General features: G+C 35.2%; 1 protein-coding gene across 6 annotated transcripts in view; it reads left to right on the forward strand.

Annotated features, from left to right (window-relative positions):
- Positions 1-12,801, forward strand: part of IPO11 (importin 11) — a 210,834-nt gene that overhangs the window by 72,000 nt on the left and 126,033 nt on the right. For all 6 annotated transcript variants that reach the window (XR_004680925.1, XR_004680924.1, XR_004680926.1 and 3 more), the window contains 6 exons: positions 214-366; positions 1,721-1,764; positions 3,629-3,719; positions 6,131-6,178; positions 7,172-7,277; positions 10,226-10,352. Coding sequence is in view for 3 of the 6 variants with exons in the window: in XM_035014503.1 (XP_034870394.1) it covers positions 214-366; positions 1,721-1,764; positions 3,629-3,719; positions 6,131-6,178; positions 7,172-7,277; positions 10,226-10,352 (569 nt within the window). In the remaining 3 variants the exon portion in view is untranslated. The remainder of the gene's footprint in view (positions 1-213; positions 367-1,720; positions 1,765-3,628; positions 3,720-6,130; positions 6,179-7,171; positions 7,278-10,225; positions 10,353-12,801) is intronic.

Here is a 12,801-nt window from a genome sequence, read left to right on the forward strand (position 1 = left end):
GGGGATGTACAGGCTGTAGTGGGAGGACAGCTGCAAGACTGATGTGTGTGGTGTGAATAAAGAAATGTCTTTGAAATTTGCCCTTAAGAAAAATGAGAATTTATACACCACTTTATCTTCTCCCCCAAGAGTGTATTTTTAAATTTATTGAAGTTACATAATCCAACTTTGGTAGAATCTTTGTATGATTAACTTGGAATTTTATTTTTCTAGATAGCAGCCCTGAAACTCTAGAAGCTCATAAGATTAAGATGGCATTCTTCACATATCCCACTTTGACAGAGATGTGTAGAAGATTAGTCTCTCATTATTTTCTGCTAACTGAAGAGGAACTGACAATGTGGGAAGAAGACCCAGAAGGCTTTAGTAAGAATCAGGTTTTCGGTTTCGCCTGGCTTTTCTCCTCCTTCCCTAAATATGTATCATCTATTTGAACGATAGGCATAACAACATTGTGTTTTAATATAGCACTTCCGATCTGAGAGTCTTGGCTTTTAAAAGTTTGTTATCTGTTAGAACAAATTGAGAAGCAGAAAATGAATGATTTTTTCAAATACATGGAGTTTTCTCCAGAAAGATACCTTTTAAAATTTTTAGATATTCCTGTGAACATATGATATATAGTTTAAAACAAAAGTATAAAATAAACTACCTGTCTCTGTTATCAGGTCAGTTTGTACTTTGTGATTCATTCCATCTTATTTTTTATTAGTAGACATTTTTATTTCAAAAAGAAATTTGGAAAATTACTGAATTGCTGAATAGATCACCTACTTAAATTTTAATTTTAAGGTGAATTTTTTGATGCTTAAAATGTTTTTCTGGGAGATCTTTTTTATCTATTTGAATTTTAATAATAGAATAAAAGTAGCAAGGTCCTTGCTACAGAAAATCAAGAAATTATGTGTCTAGTAAAGTACCTGTGTGTGAATAAAGTGCCTGTGTTTTACTTAAGCCGTCTTCAGACATAGGCTAGATTTTAGGCTCTCCTCATCCCTTTGACTGGGTGATTTGTGTAGTTCTATTCATACGTTTCCTAAGATTTTAAGAATGCCTCAGATATTTTGGAAGACTTGTCTTCGCCCTCTTTTTGTTATTTAAAAATAATTTTAGTTCATTTAGGAAATACAGCATTACACTATATGTATCCTATTTTGTTTTTGCTTTTTCTCTTAGCTAAAATCTTAAGTTTCATATTGCTTTCTTTATGCAGTGGATATAATAGTATAATATGACACACTGAATTCTTAGATTTGTACAAGTCCCTGAAGTATTTTACTTTTTAAAAAAATTTAAATATAGAACATTTTTGAAAATGTTACTAATTATTTTAACTTATAAAACGTTGTTATATTGAAATGAAATAATCTCAGGATTATAGTTATATTCGAGTGCTTACTGTGTGCAAGTCAGGTGATACCACTTACTCTGGAAGTGACAAAGCCCTTTGAGCTTTCCTCCATAGAGAATTTTTAATGAAAGTGAGAATGCTTATGTAAGCACTTGATGGGAGACTCCCATACACAGATGTGATCTATAGTGTATATAGTAAAGAGATCTGTGTAAGGCCTTGTGTTCCCAAGGATTTGCTTTCAGTGTTAGGTTTAAAACCATTCATGGAAATAGACTGACATTATTTAAAATCTTTGTATTCCAAAATGAAACTTTGGAAACACCATTATTGCATGGTGAGCATCTTTTGTCGTATTTTTAATTGTAGCAGTGGAAGAAACAGGAGGAGATTCTTGGAAATACAGTTTGAGGGTAAGTATTGATTGAAAAAAAAATTGATAGGGAAATACTTAATGCTTCTATAACTCTTAGTAGAGAATGATATTTTGTTAAAGATTCCAAGCATTAAACCAGACAAATAGGAAATATAATTGTAGGAATCTGTATCTGAGAAGAAAGTACTTAATTAAATTATGAACTTTAACCTAAATTTTTGTTGTTCAGTTTGGGGTTTGCAAACTGAATTTTTCTGCATTTTGCAGTCACATTGATGGAAAAGTAATTGTCAGTGCAGAAATAGGAAATGTTTTTGAAAATGAAAACTACTTCTCTTTGGCTAGAATGATTCCCACCCCCCACCCCAAAGTATTTCAGTAATTTTGAAGCTTTTTTTGATATGTTATTTCTTGTACCACCAAATGTGATTCTGAGACCAGCCCACTGCTTTTAATTTTAGAATGCTTTCTTTCTTTCTTTTTTTTTTTTTTAAGATTTTATTTATTTGTTTGATAGAGACACAGCGAGAGAGGGAACACAAGCAGGGGGAGCCGGGGAGGGAGAAGCAGGCTTCCCACGGAGCGGGGAGCCCGATGTGGGGCTCAATCCCAGGACCTGGGATCATGACCTGAGCTGAAGGCAGACACTTAACGACTGAGCCACCCAGGCGCCCCTTTAGAATGCTTTCTAGAATGCTTTTCTAAGCACACATTTTTTTATATGGCCAACATTTGAGGAAAATTAATCAAATGTAGCCTTCTAACTATTTTTTGTGTGTGAAAAGTTGTGTTTACATAATTTAAACTATTATTTTTCTAAGAATGTATGTTAATGTTTTTAGTTTTGTAAGCTTACATAGAAAACCAGAGATAGAGAAATTATTAGTGCTTTAAATTTTTTAAAAAAATTAACTGCTTTAATTTTTAAAAACTTTGCTTTATGGAAAATTTCAAACATATTAAAAAATAGAATAATATCATGAGCCCTTGTATATTCCAAAACCCACGTTTATTAGTTACCGACTCATGGCTAATCTTACTTCATATGAGTACCTCCCAACCCCAACTTGGATTATTTTGAAGCAAGTATTTGAGGTGACGTATCATTTCATCTATATATATTTCAGTATGTGTGTAAGATTTGTTTTAAAACATAAAGCATGTTACCTTCAAAATTCATAATTCCTTTGTATTAATGTGATGGTTTGGTACTTTTAAGAACCAAAATGAATCATTCTTACTATGTAGCTAACACTGACTTCTGTTACTGTTTGTGTCTGTTAAAAGAAATACTATTCGCTGGGTGGGAAGGATGGGGTGGCTAGGTGATGGACATGGAGGGGAGTGTGTGCTATGGTGAGCACTGTGAATTGTGTAAGACTCATGAATCACAGACCTGTACCCCTGAAACAAATAATACATTATATGTTAATTAAAAAAAAAAATACTGTTCTATGTGGTGAATTGAATTCCTGAGTTGGAGTTGTTACTTACTGTGTCATTGCTAAGAAAAATACATAATTTTTAATGAATTAGTTCCTGCATAGTCATTTATAGTACTGAATCTGCAAATGAATGTGGCTTTAGATTGCTTTTTTTAATTTAAAGAACTGTTAATTAAAAATAAGTTATTTTCTCTCTGGAGTTTTACTTTTTGAATGCCTAATGCCAAATGATTGAAATAGTAAAATAAACTTTCTGTGTGTTAGGAATCAAATTATAATTTTTCTTTCCCAGTGTATCTACAACAATTGTAATCTGCTTTATGTAAAAACATCAAGAATTGGAAACATTTTTGGAGTTTTATGATTTTAAGAATGAGTATTCTTTGCTTTATTGTAGAATTGATCAATACAATATACCATTGTTTTCACTAGAAAATTGGTTTCTTTCCTCTCCAGCCTTGCACTGAAGTACTATTTATAGATATATTCCATGAATATAATCAGACTCTTACTCCTGTACTTCTAGAAATGATGCAGACACTTCAAGGTGAAGTATATTTTATACTTTATTAATCCATGTTCAGTTAAAATAGTTTTGAGTGCCTGCTTCCCATGTGCAATGCATTTTTTCCTACACCATAAAATAGATGGGAATCTGAGGAAGACCCGAATGTGTTCTTTTCTGAAGGGATGGCTTTCAGGGTAGAGAACAAGAATGGGCAACTGACAAAGGCGGCCTTGAGATAGGCCATTGAACATGATAGTTGGATTTTGCTCTCGTAAGCATACTAGCAGCATAAGCAAAATAGTAGGCAGTCAGGTATACTGCGTGGAGAAGTGGTCTACATGGAGTGTGTTGTGAAAGTAGTGGGAGAAAAGGTCAAAATGACAAATGTTAGGCTCAGGATGGTGGCAGTGGGAATGGAAAGAAGATAATGGATTTAAGAGAGAGAATGATGGTGTGAACTTTCTGGTACTTGATTGCTAATAGCAGGTTGTGCATAAGTAATAGCAAGTGTAATTTATCATTTCTGACTTTTCTACTATATTGTAAATTCCAGGAAGAGGGGCAGTGATCACATCTGTTTTGTTCACACATTATTCCCAGTGTCTGGTACTCTCAGTAACTCTTTGTTGATTGACTTGTGGTGACTGACTGACTGTGCTGGGCAAGGGAGAGTGACGGACATGATCCTGAACTTGAGTCTTAATGACAGGGAGGCTGTTATTAGTAGTGCTTGGAGATAGAGTTTTACTTTTAGAGTGTGTGTGTAAAGGGCCTTGGGAGACAAAAGCAAGTTCAAGGAGAGAATCCAAGATGTTCACCTTCAGGCATATGAAAAGATGAAGGTCCTGTAGAAAAAAAAGCCAGGTCAGAAACTCTTCCAGAGGTGTGAGGAACAATATGGGAGTGAATCCTGGAGAGAAGAGCACATTATTAGAAGTGTCCAGTAATGAAAGAGGCAGAAGGCCGTGGAATCTTCTGAGACAATGGGTTATTTGAAATGTTGGGGCAGAAATTACATAGTAAGGGACCAGGGATTGAGCAGGTGTTGATATAAGCAAATAATAGCAAGAGAAGCTTCTGTAGGGAAGGAGATGCTTGATCTTGTTTGTGGTAGTGAGTGGGCAGCTCACTTTTCAAGCTTTTGCTCTCTGAAAAACCTAAAGAATGTTCTTAAATTATAAACCAAGGGAAAAAACTGTCAGGTTTTACTTTGTTCATCTGTGAAGATAATTTTAGTGTTACTTGTATTTTCATATGGATTGATTTTTAAATTACAGTTATTAATTAATGTAGGATTACTGATTCTTAAAGTTGGTTATATTTGTACTGCTTCAGTTACTTTTTCTTTTGAGCTTAGAACATCATTTCCATTTTCTTCTATTTATTATTATTTTTTTAAACCACTGTAGGAAAGTGGATAAGCTATTTAGGTTACACTCTAATAAGTTGTGTGGTGGTAAGGATTTCAGTGGTTTCAGAGTTTAGTTATGTTTCCAGTTGTGGAGCAGTTGGCTTATTTAGGGCTGTACTTATTCCAGCTTCTTAAAGTAGTGAGCTTAAAAATTCATATTTAACAGCAGAAGAGTGCTTTGATAAACTTGCTAGAAATCTTTCTGTTCTAAAGAAATAGACTTACTAAGGAAACTATATTTTTCACGGCTTAACCATGACACTCTCCTTTCTGGACAGTGGTAGGAGACTGTCAACTTTTTATTCAGAAGTTTCCACCTGACATGATGGCTCTCACTTTCTGCCTGCACTTTTTCTTTTGTTGCCATCCTTTAATGTACTGTCATGACCTGGTTTGTTTATTAAGTTTAGAGCTTCTTGTGTGAATGGCCTATGCTTTTTCTTTTCTTTTTTTTTTTTTCTAAAGATTTTATTTATTTATCTGAGAGAGAGAGAATGAGAGACAGAGAGCACGAGAGGGAAGAGGGCAGAGGGAGAAGCAGACCCCCTGCTGAGCAGGGAGCCTGATGAGGGACTCGATCGCGGGACTCCAAGATCATGACCTGAGCCGAAGGCAGTCGCTTAACCAACTGAGCCACCCAGGCGCCCTGCTTTTTCTTTTCTGTTGGTTTGTTTTTCTTTTGAGGGATTCATCTTTTTATTTTTTCTTTTAAGAGTTCTCTTTTAAATCAGGGTATATAAGGTATTATACACTAGTTAGCAATCTGTGGCATATATTTGTTTGGATTGTTGCTTGACGTGACATTTTTCAAATATGTTACAATGATTTTTAAAATTGTAATATGGCTTTACATTTTGTACCTGTGCTCTCTAATGGTGATGATAACAAAATCTGGGCTTTCCCTTTATACCTGTATGTATATTTAATATCATGAAATTTATTATGCTAAACTGAAATGATAAACTAGTAAATTGAGTTGAAATAAAATATCTTTTAAAAACTAGTTTTATTTACCTTTGCTGATACTTATGTTTTTCAGGACCCACTAATGTGGAAGATATGAATGCACTATTAATCAAAGATGCTGGTATGTTAAACTAAACCGATTTAGAAATATTATTTCTTCAGTAATAAATGTTTGGGATGTCTGCTTTGTGGCAGGTGTTAAGCTGGAAGATTGGGATACAGGGATACCTAAAATATAGGAACTGTCTGGTGGGGGAGATAGCTAAGTAAGCTGACAATCGATTATAGCATAGTACCAGTGATTAATGTTAAAGTAGGTGGCAATTAGGTAGTCCATTGGGAAACCACAAGGTAGTATGGGTGTGCGTAGGGAAAGGCTCCTAAAGAAGTATAGTATGAGAACACCAGGATCAGTGGGAGTTAACAAGGGGAGGGGCTATGTGAAAAGAGAGTTCCAGGCAGAAGGAGCAGTATGTACAAAAATTTGAAGGGAAGAGGAGCAAGAACAGTTAAGTTTTGAATTGGGAGTAGTTTGGTTTAATTGGAACATAGAGTGTAAAGGGTTGTGGTGAGAGATGAGGCTGGAGAGAAGTAGGTAAGGACCAGATCATAAAATATTGTGTCCATTTAGAAGCGATGTTATTTTATAATTTTTTTTTTAAAGATTTTATTTATTTATTTGAGAGAGAGAGAGCATGAGAGGGGAGAGGGTCAGAGGGAGAAGCAGACTCCCCACTGAGTGGGGAGCCCGATGTGGGACTCAATCCTGGGACTCCAGGATCACGACCTGAGCTGAAGGCAGTTGCTTAACCAACTGAGCCACCCAGGCGCCCTTATTTTATAATTTTTATAATTTGACTTGAATATGTTTAAATGGATGTAGCTTTCTGTTTGAAAGCACTAAGGAGTATTTAGGAAAAACAGTGTAAAGTAACTTAAATAATGAATCTACAATATCTGTTTAAATAATGTCTTTGATTAACATTGTAAATTTCCCTTTATGAGCATATTACATGTTTTAAAGTATCCCTAAGGATTAGTTTCTTATATAAGACACTTAACATTGGGCCTAGCATCTGAAATTAAAATTTTTTTTCTCAAATCTTCTTTGTAGTGTATAATGCTGTTGGATTAGCGGCTTATGAGCTGTTTGACAGTGTTGATTTTGATCAGTGGTTTAAAAACCAACTTCTTCCAGAATTACAAGTCATTCATAATAGGCAAGTATGAAACTTTGTGTTAATAATACACTTAATTTACCTTATTAATTTTGTGATGAAGATAGGAAGGCATTAAAATTGCTTAAAATTTTTAAAAAGTTATGGTATGAGTTAGCTGATCATATCTAGTGTAGAATAAGACTTGTGTCTCTTAGAGTTGAAAAATAAAGTTGGTTATGTTTTTTTACTTTTAACTGTGATTTGTAACATGTATGAAGTATTTGATGTTAGGTAAGATAGTTTGCAGGAGGAAATTTTATACAAAGGTAAGGGAAATATGGAGATACCTGGATTCTAGAAAAAAACTGTACACAAGAAAGCCAGTTGGAGACTTAGCCGGGGCTAGGCCTGGTGTAAGTAGTAGTCAGACACAAATAGTAACTGTGAAGGGTGACCGACTGAATGCCTTGGGATCACACATAGCATACTGCAAGTCTGGGAGAGGGTAGATAGGATGGAGAGACACCATGGCAGAAAGCATTTGGATGCACTTTAGGCTTGTATTGGGTTGCCCCATTCAGTAGTACAGAGCTACCTGATTTTTAGAATTCTTATGTTTCATATACTTTTAGGCACTTGACTAATTTTAGGTACTGAACGGATGAAACGGAAGGGTAAAGGTCTTTCAGAGTTTTTATAATTTTTTTCTTAGTTTAGAATTAGAGACTTAAAAATTCCAAGAGACTTTGTTCTTGTTTTGAATTGTGCATTTCTGTTGATTTATTTCTGTAGATCTGGTGTCTATCAGAATGCCTAGCATGTAGTCATAGATCAGGTAACATTTTTTTGACTGCGTTAATGAATGACTAGAAGGCTTCTATATAAACCTTGAGAGCTGGGGAATTGTAGAGTTGGAGATGATTTAAAAGTAATTTTGACCCCTCCAAAACCAATATCACACTATATGTTAACTGAGTAGAATTTAAATAAAAACTTGAAATTAAAAAAAAAAAACCCGAAAAAATATTTTTGACTAGTAAATAGCTACTTACCTATTCAGTCAGTGAATATTTTCAGTGACTGTGAATTTGCCATGTCCTATAAAGTCTGTGGTAAGATGGACTGTGACTCTGCCAACAGTAAGCTAGAGAGCCTTTGATGTAGAGAAAACCTTCATTAGGTAGCTACATGTGCCTTTAGTGGGAACACACTGTGTGGTTTGATTGTCCTTAAACCCTGGAGGCTATTTACTCTCGATCTGTGTTGTCCAGTACAGTAGCTGCTATATATGGCTGTTGAGTGCTTGAATTGTACCTAATGCAACTGAGGAAATGACTTTAATTTTAATTAACTAAAATTTAAATTGAAAAACTGAAGAATGTAAAATATGTATTGATTCCATGTTGTGAAATGATAATATTTTGCATATACTGAGTTAAATAAAAATGTTAAAATTTCACCTGCTTTTTATTTATTTTAATGTGGGTGCTAACAGATTTAAAATTGCATATTTGGCTTGCATTACGTTTCTTCTGGACCAAGCTGATCTAGACCAGTATTTCTCAAAGTTTAATGTGCATCTGAATCTGTTGGCGATCTTGTTAAGATACACGTTCTGATTTAGGTTATGTGTTAGGGTCTGGGTCAGACTGTGTGATTTCATCATGCTTCCAGGATGATGATGCTGCTGGTCCAGGGAGCATATTTTGAGGAACAAACTATCCTCCAATTTTAGAAGTGACTGTGATCTAAGTGAATTTAAGATTTGACCTTTCTGAGCTTCGTTCTCTTTATCTGGAGTGGAATGTTGAATATAGCAATTTCCAAGATCTCGGTTCAGAACTGATAGTTCTGTGGGTTCTCCACTACACTGTGTACACAAGTCTTGTTTACTTCCACCTCTGTGACTTTGTTTAAACAGTCCCTGTTCCTTGAAATGGTATTTTTTCAGTTTTCTGCCCAAAATACTGTTTATCTTAAAGGCTGTTCAAATCCCATTTCTTCGTACCCACTCTTTTCTATCCCTTTTCTGAAATCCTATTATATAACTTTGCATTCTTTAATTATTTTCGGTGAGATAAACTTTTTGAGGGCAGGGAGTACTTAAACACATTTTTTTTGCATCTTTAATGAGCAATTCTTTCTGTATGCTTGATCATCTTATAATTTTGTAATTTCCTAAAATATGTGACATATTCATTAGCATATTCCATTTATACCCTGAAACAATTATCATCTCACTACTAAAATTTATATAGTATCAAGAAGAGACTTTGTGGGTGGAATTCTTATACATAGTTGTTTATAGCTTTATGGTTTTTCTCCTTGCCTAAAGAAACTTCATTGCCTGTAGCAAAGATGATCATAAAGAAATGTGTATACCTGCTACTGCAAATGTTTTACAGCTTTTAAAAAGTAAATCATTATTTTGATAATATGAGTCACATTCTGTAATAGGGCACTTCTTAAAAAATTAGAGAATTTACCTAAAATCAGTGTAGAAACCTGAGTATTTTATTTATTATTTATTATTTACTGAGTATTTTATGTAAATGTAGAAATCTCTCACAGTGTTCTGAAAAACAATCTTTGTAAGATAAACAATTGGATTTAGAAAATTGAATACAGGAATTCCTTTATTACTACTTTTTTAGGGCCTCTTCAGCCTTAGGTTTGGGACATTAGCTACTTATGCCTTTTCAGATTAACTGTTTTTGGTTACTTGAGAAACAGAAGTGGACTTGTTTTTATGTACATATTTATGTTACAGTTCTTTAAAGTAATTAGATTTGCAATATATCTGCCTACGAATTTTCAATTTTTGTAGATCAGAACTTTTATTGTTAGTATTTATACTGTGGTATGTTTAGAAGTAGCTTTTATGCTTTTATATAAAAAATACAGATTGCTTCTTTACTATATTTAAAATTTAAATGATGAAATATACTAAATGAAATAGGCTTTGTAAAATATTTATCATTTAAATTTCATGATTTTTCCTTATCCAGGTATAAGCCATTGCGACGCAGGGTGATTTGGCTCATCGGTCAGTGGATTTCTGTGAAATTCAAGTCTGACTTAAGACCCATGTTATATGAGGCAATTTGTAATTTGCTTCAAGATCAAGACTTAGTGGTATGTTCCTTCAGTGTTTTAAGACTTTTTTTTTAATGAGTTTAACCTATGTTAAACTTCAAATTCAGACATGGTTTTTATATCTTCAAAACGTTGGTGGCCTTTCACTGTTGTAGCTGTTCCTTGGTGTGAACAGTTTGATTCGAAGGAAGGAAGTCCTTTGATTATTATTTGCCCTTCCCATCAGTAATCAGTGAAAAAAATAAACTCTACCTTTCTAAAATTTATAATTTTTTAGTGAAAATAAAAGAAGACAGTGTTTTAAGATCCTTTTATAGCCTTCTTGGTTTTTTTTCCTTAATTCAGGATAGATTTTATGTTCTCACATTTGGGGTTATACCATAATCACTTTCATCCTTACTGTTGTTGATTCTTTGTCTCTCATTTTTGGAGGGTTTTTTGGTGTGTATTTGTGTTTTTTTAGCCTTTAGAATTGTTTCCTTTCAGACTTTTTATTTATAGTGTTGATATATTATTCTTGATTTTTTTTTTGTTACTGAAAACTTGATAATGGCTTCTTTGTTGCTTTATTCCCTTAAAAGAAGTATGTTTGCTGCTGTAATATTTAGGTCAGTTACTTAAAGAGTTGTTTTTATTTGTTTGTTTTTTAAGAAGTTCCACATTGTGTAGAATAGTCTCTCCCCCCCCCCCCCCGCCCCGGGGTGCTTTATTTTATGCTCGAGTGAATATATTCATGACTTACTATACATTTTCTTTGTCGTGGGCTTAGATCTGATTCCAGCATAGTCTTGAAAAGATTGAGTTTAGTTGTCTTTTCCTGAGTTTCAAATTATTTTTACATAAAATTAAGTGATTTCTCAACCCCCCCCCAGCCCCCCGAATTAGGCTAATTTCTTGTTTAATCATTTCTTGGTATACTCCTTTTAAAACATTTTTGAACGCATCCGATAACCCTGTTTTTCAGCAAAGGCTTGGGCCATACTTTTCTTGTTTTCACATGTGTACCATGATAACATAAACTACTCTTAATATTCAGTGAATATATAATTTTTTAGTGAGAATAAAAGAAGACAGTGTTTTAAGATCCTTTTATAGCCCTTTTATGGCCCTTCTTTTCACTACATCTGTGTCTTTGGGGTAAATACCCAGTAGTGCAATTGCTGGGTCATAGGGTAGCTCTATTTTTAAATTTTTGAGGAACCTCCACACTGTTTTCCAAAGTGGCTGTACCAACTTGCATTCCCACCAACAGTGTAAGAGGGTTCCCCTTTCTCCACAACCTCTCCAACATTTGTTGTTTCTTTCCCTGTCCATTTTGGCCATTCTAACTTGTGTAAGGTGGTATGTCAATGTGGTTTTGATTTGGATTTCCCTGATGGCTAATGATGATGAACATTTTTTCATGTGTCTGTTAGCCATTTGTATGTCTTCTTCAGAGAAGTGTCTCTTCATATCTTCTGCCCATTTTTTGACTTGATTATTTGTTTTTTGGGTGTTGAGTTTGAGAAGTTCTTTATAGATCTTGGATACCAGCCCTTTATCTGTAGTGTCATTTGCAAATATCTTCTCCCATTCTGTGGGTTGCCTCTTTGTTTTGTTGACCGTTTCCTTTGCTGTGCAGAAGCTTTTTATCTTGATGAAGTCCCAAAAGTTCATTTTTGCTTTTGTTTCACTAGCTTTTGGAGATGTATCTTGAAAGAAGTTGCTGTGGGCAGTGTCAAAGAGGTTACTGCCTATGTTCTGTCTAGGATTTTGATGCAGTTCGCCTGCATGACCCCAGCTGCTCCGGGTGTCTGCCCCGGGGGCTGCCCTGAAGTCCTTTCCCCGCTGCTACTGGTCTGCGAGTCTGTGCCCGTCCCCAGCGAGCTAGGCTGTCGCTCACCGGCGGTGTAGGATCCCCACGGCCAGGCACCCTCCCGCTGCCGTTTATCCTCCGATATCTGTCCGCGGAATCACGGCTCCCCACTTCGAACCTCAAAACCAACCGCCTGTGATATTCTCTTTGTAGAGATCCAGATCTTCTTATATCTCAGGCTGGTTTCGTGGGTGCTCAGAGTGGTCTGCTGGTTATCCAGCTCAATTCCGGGGACCAGTTGAAATCTGGTCCCCTACTTCTCCGCCATCTTTCCCCCCTGTCCTTGTTATTACTTCTTAAGACTGTCTTTAGTAAGACTGTCGGTGGGAATGCAAGCTGGTGCAGCCACTCTGGAAAACAGTATGGAGGTTCCTCAGAAAGTTGAAAATAGAGCTACCCTACGACCCAGCAATTGCGCTCCTGGGTATTTACCCCAAAGATACAAATGTAGGGATCCTAAGGGGTATGTGCACCCCATTGTTTATCGCAGCAATGTCCAGAATGACCAAACTGTGGAAAGAGCCAAGATGTCCATCAACAGATGAATGGATGAAGAAGATGTGGTGTATATATATACAATGGAATATTATGCAGCCATCAAAAAACCGAAATCTTGCCATTTGCAATGACATG

This window comes from Mirounga leonina, unplaced genomic scaffold (genome assembly GCF_011800145.1).
Source record: "Mirounga leonina isolate KUSES-001 unplaced genomic scaffold, KU_Mleo_1.0 Mir_168, whole genome shotgun sequence".
Lineage (NCBI taxonomy): Eukaryota > Metazoa > Chordata > Mammalia > Carnivora > Phocidae > Mirounga > Mirounga leonina.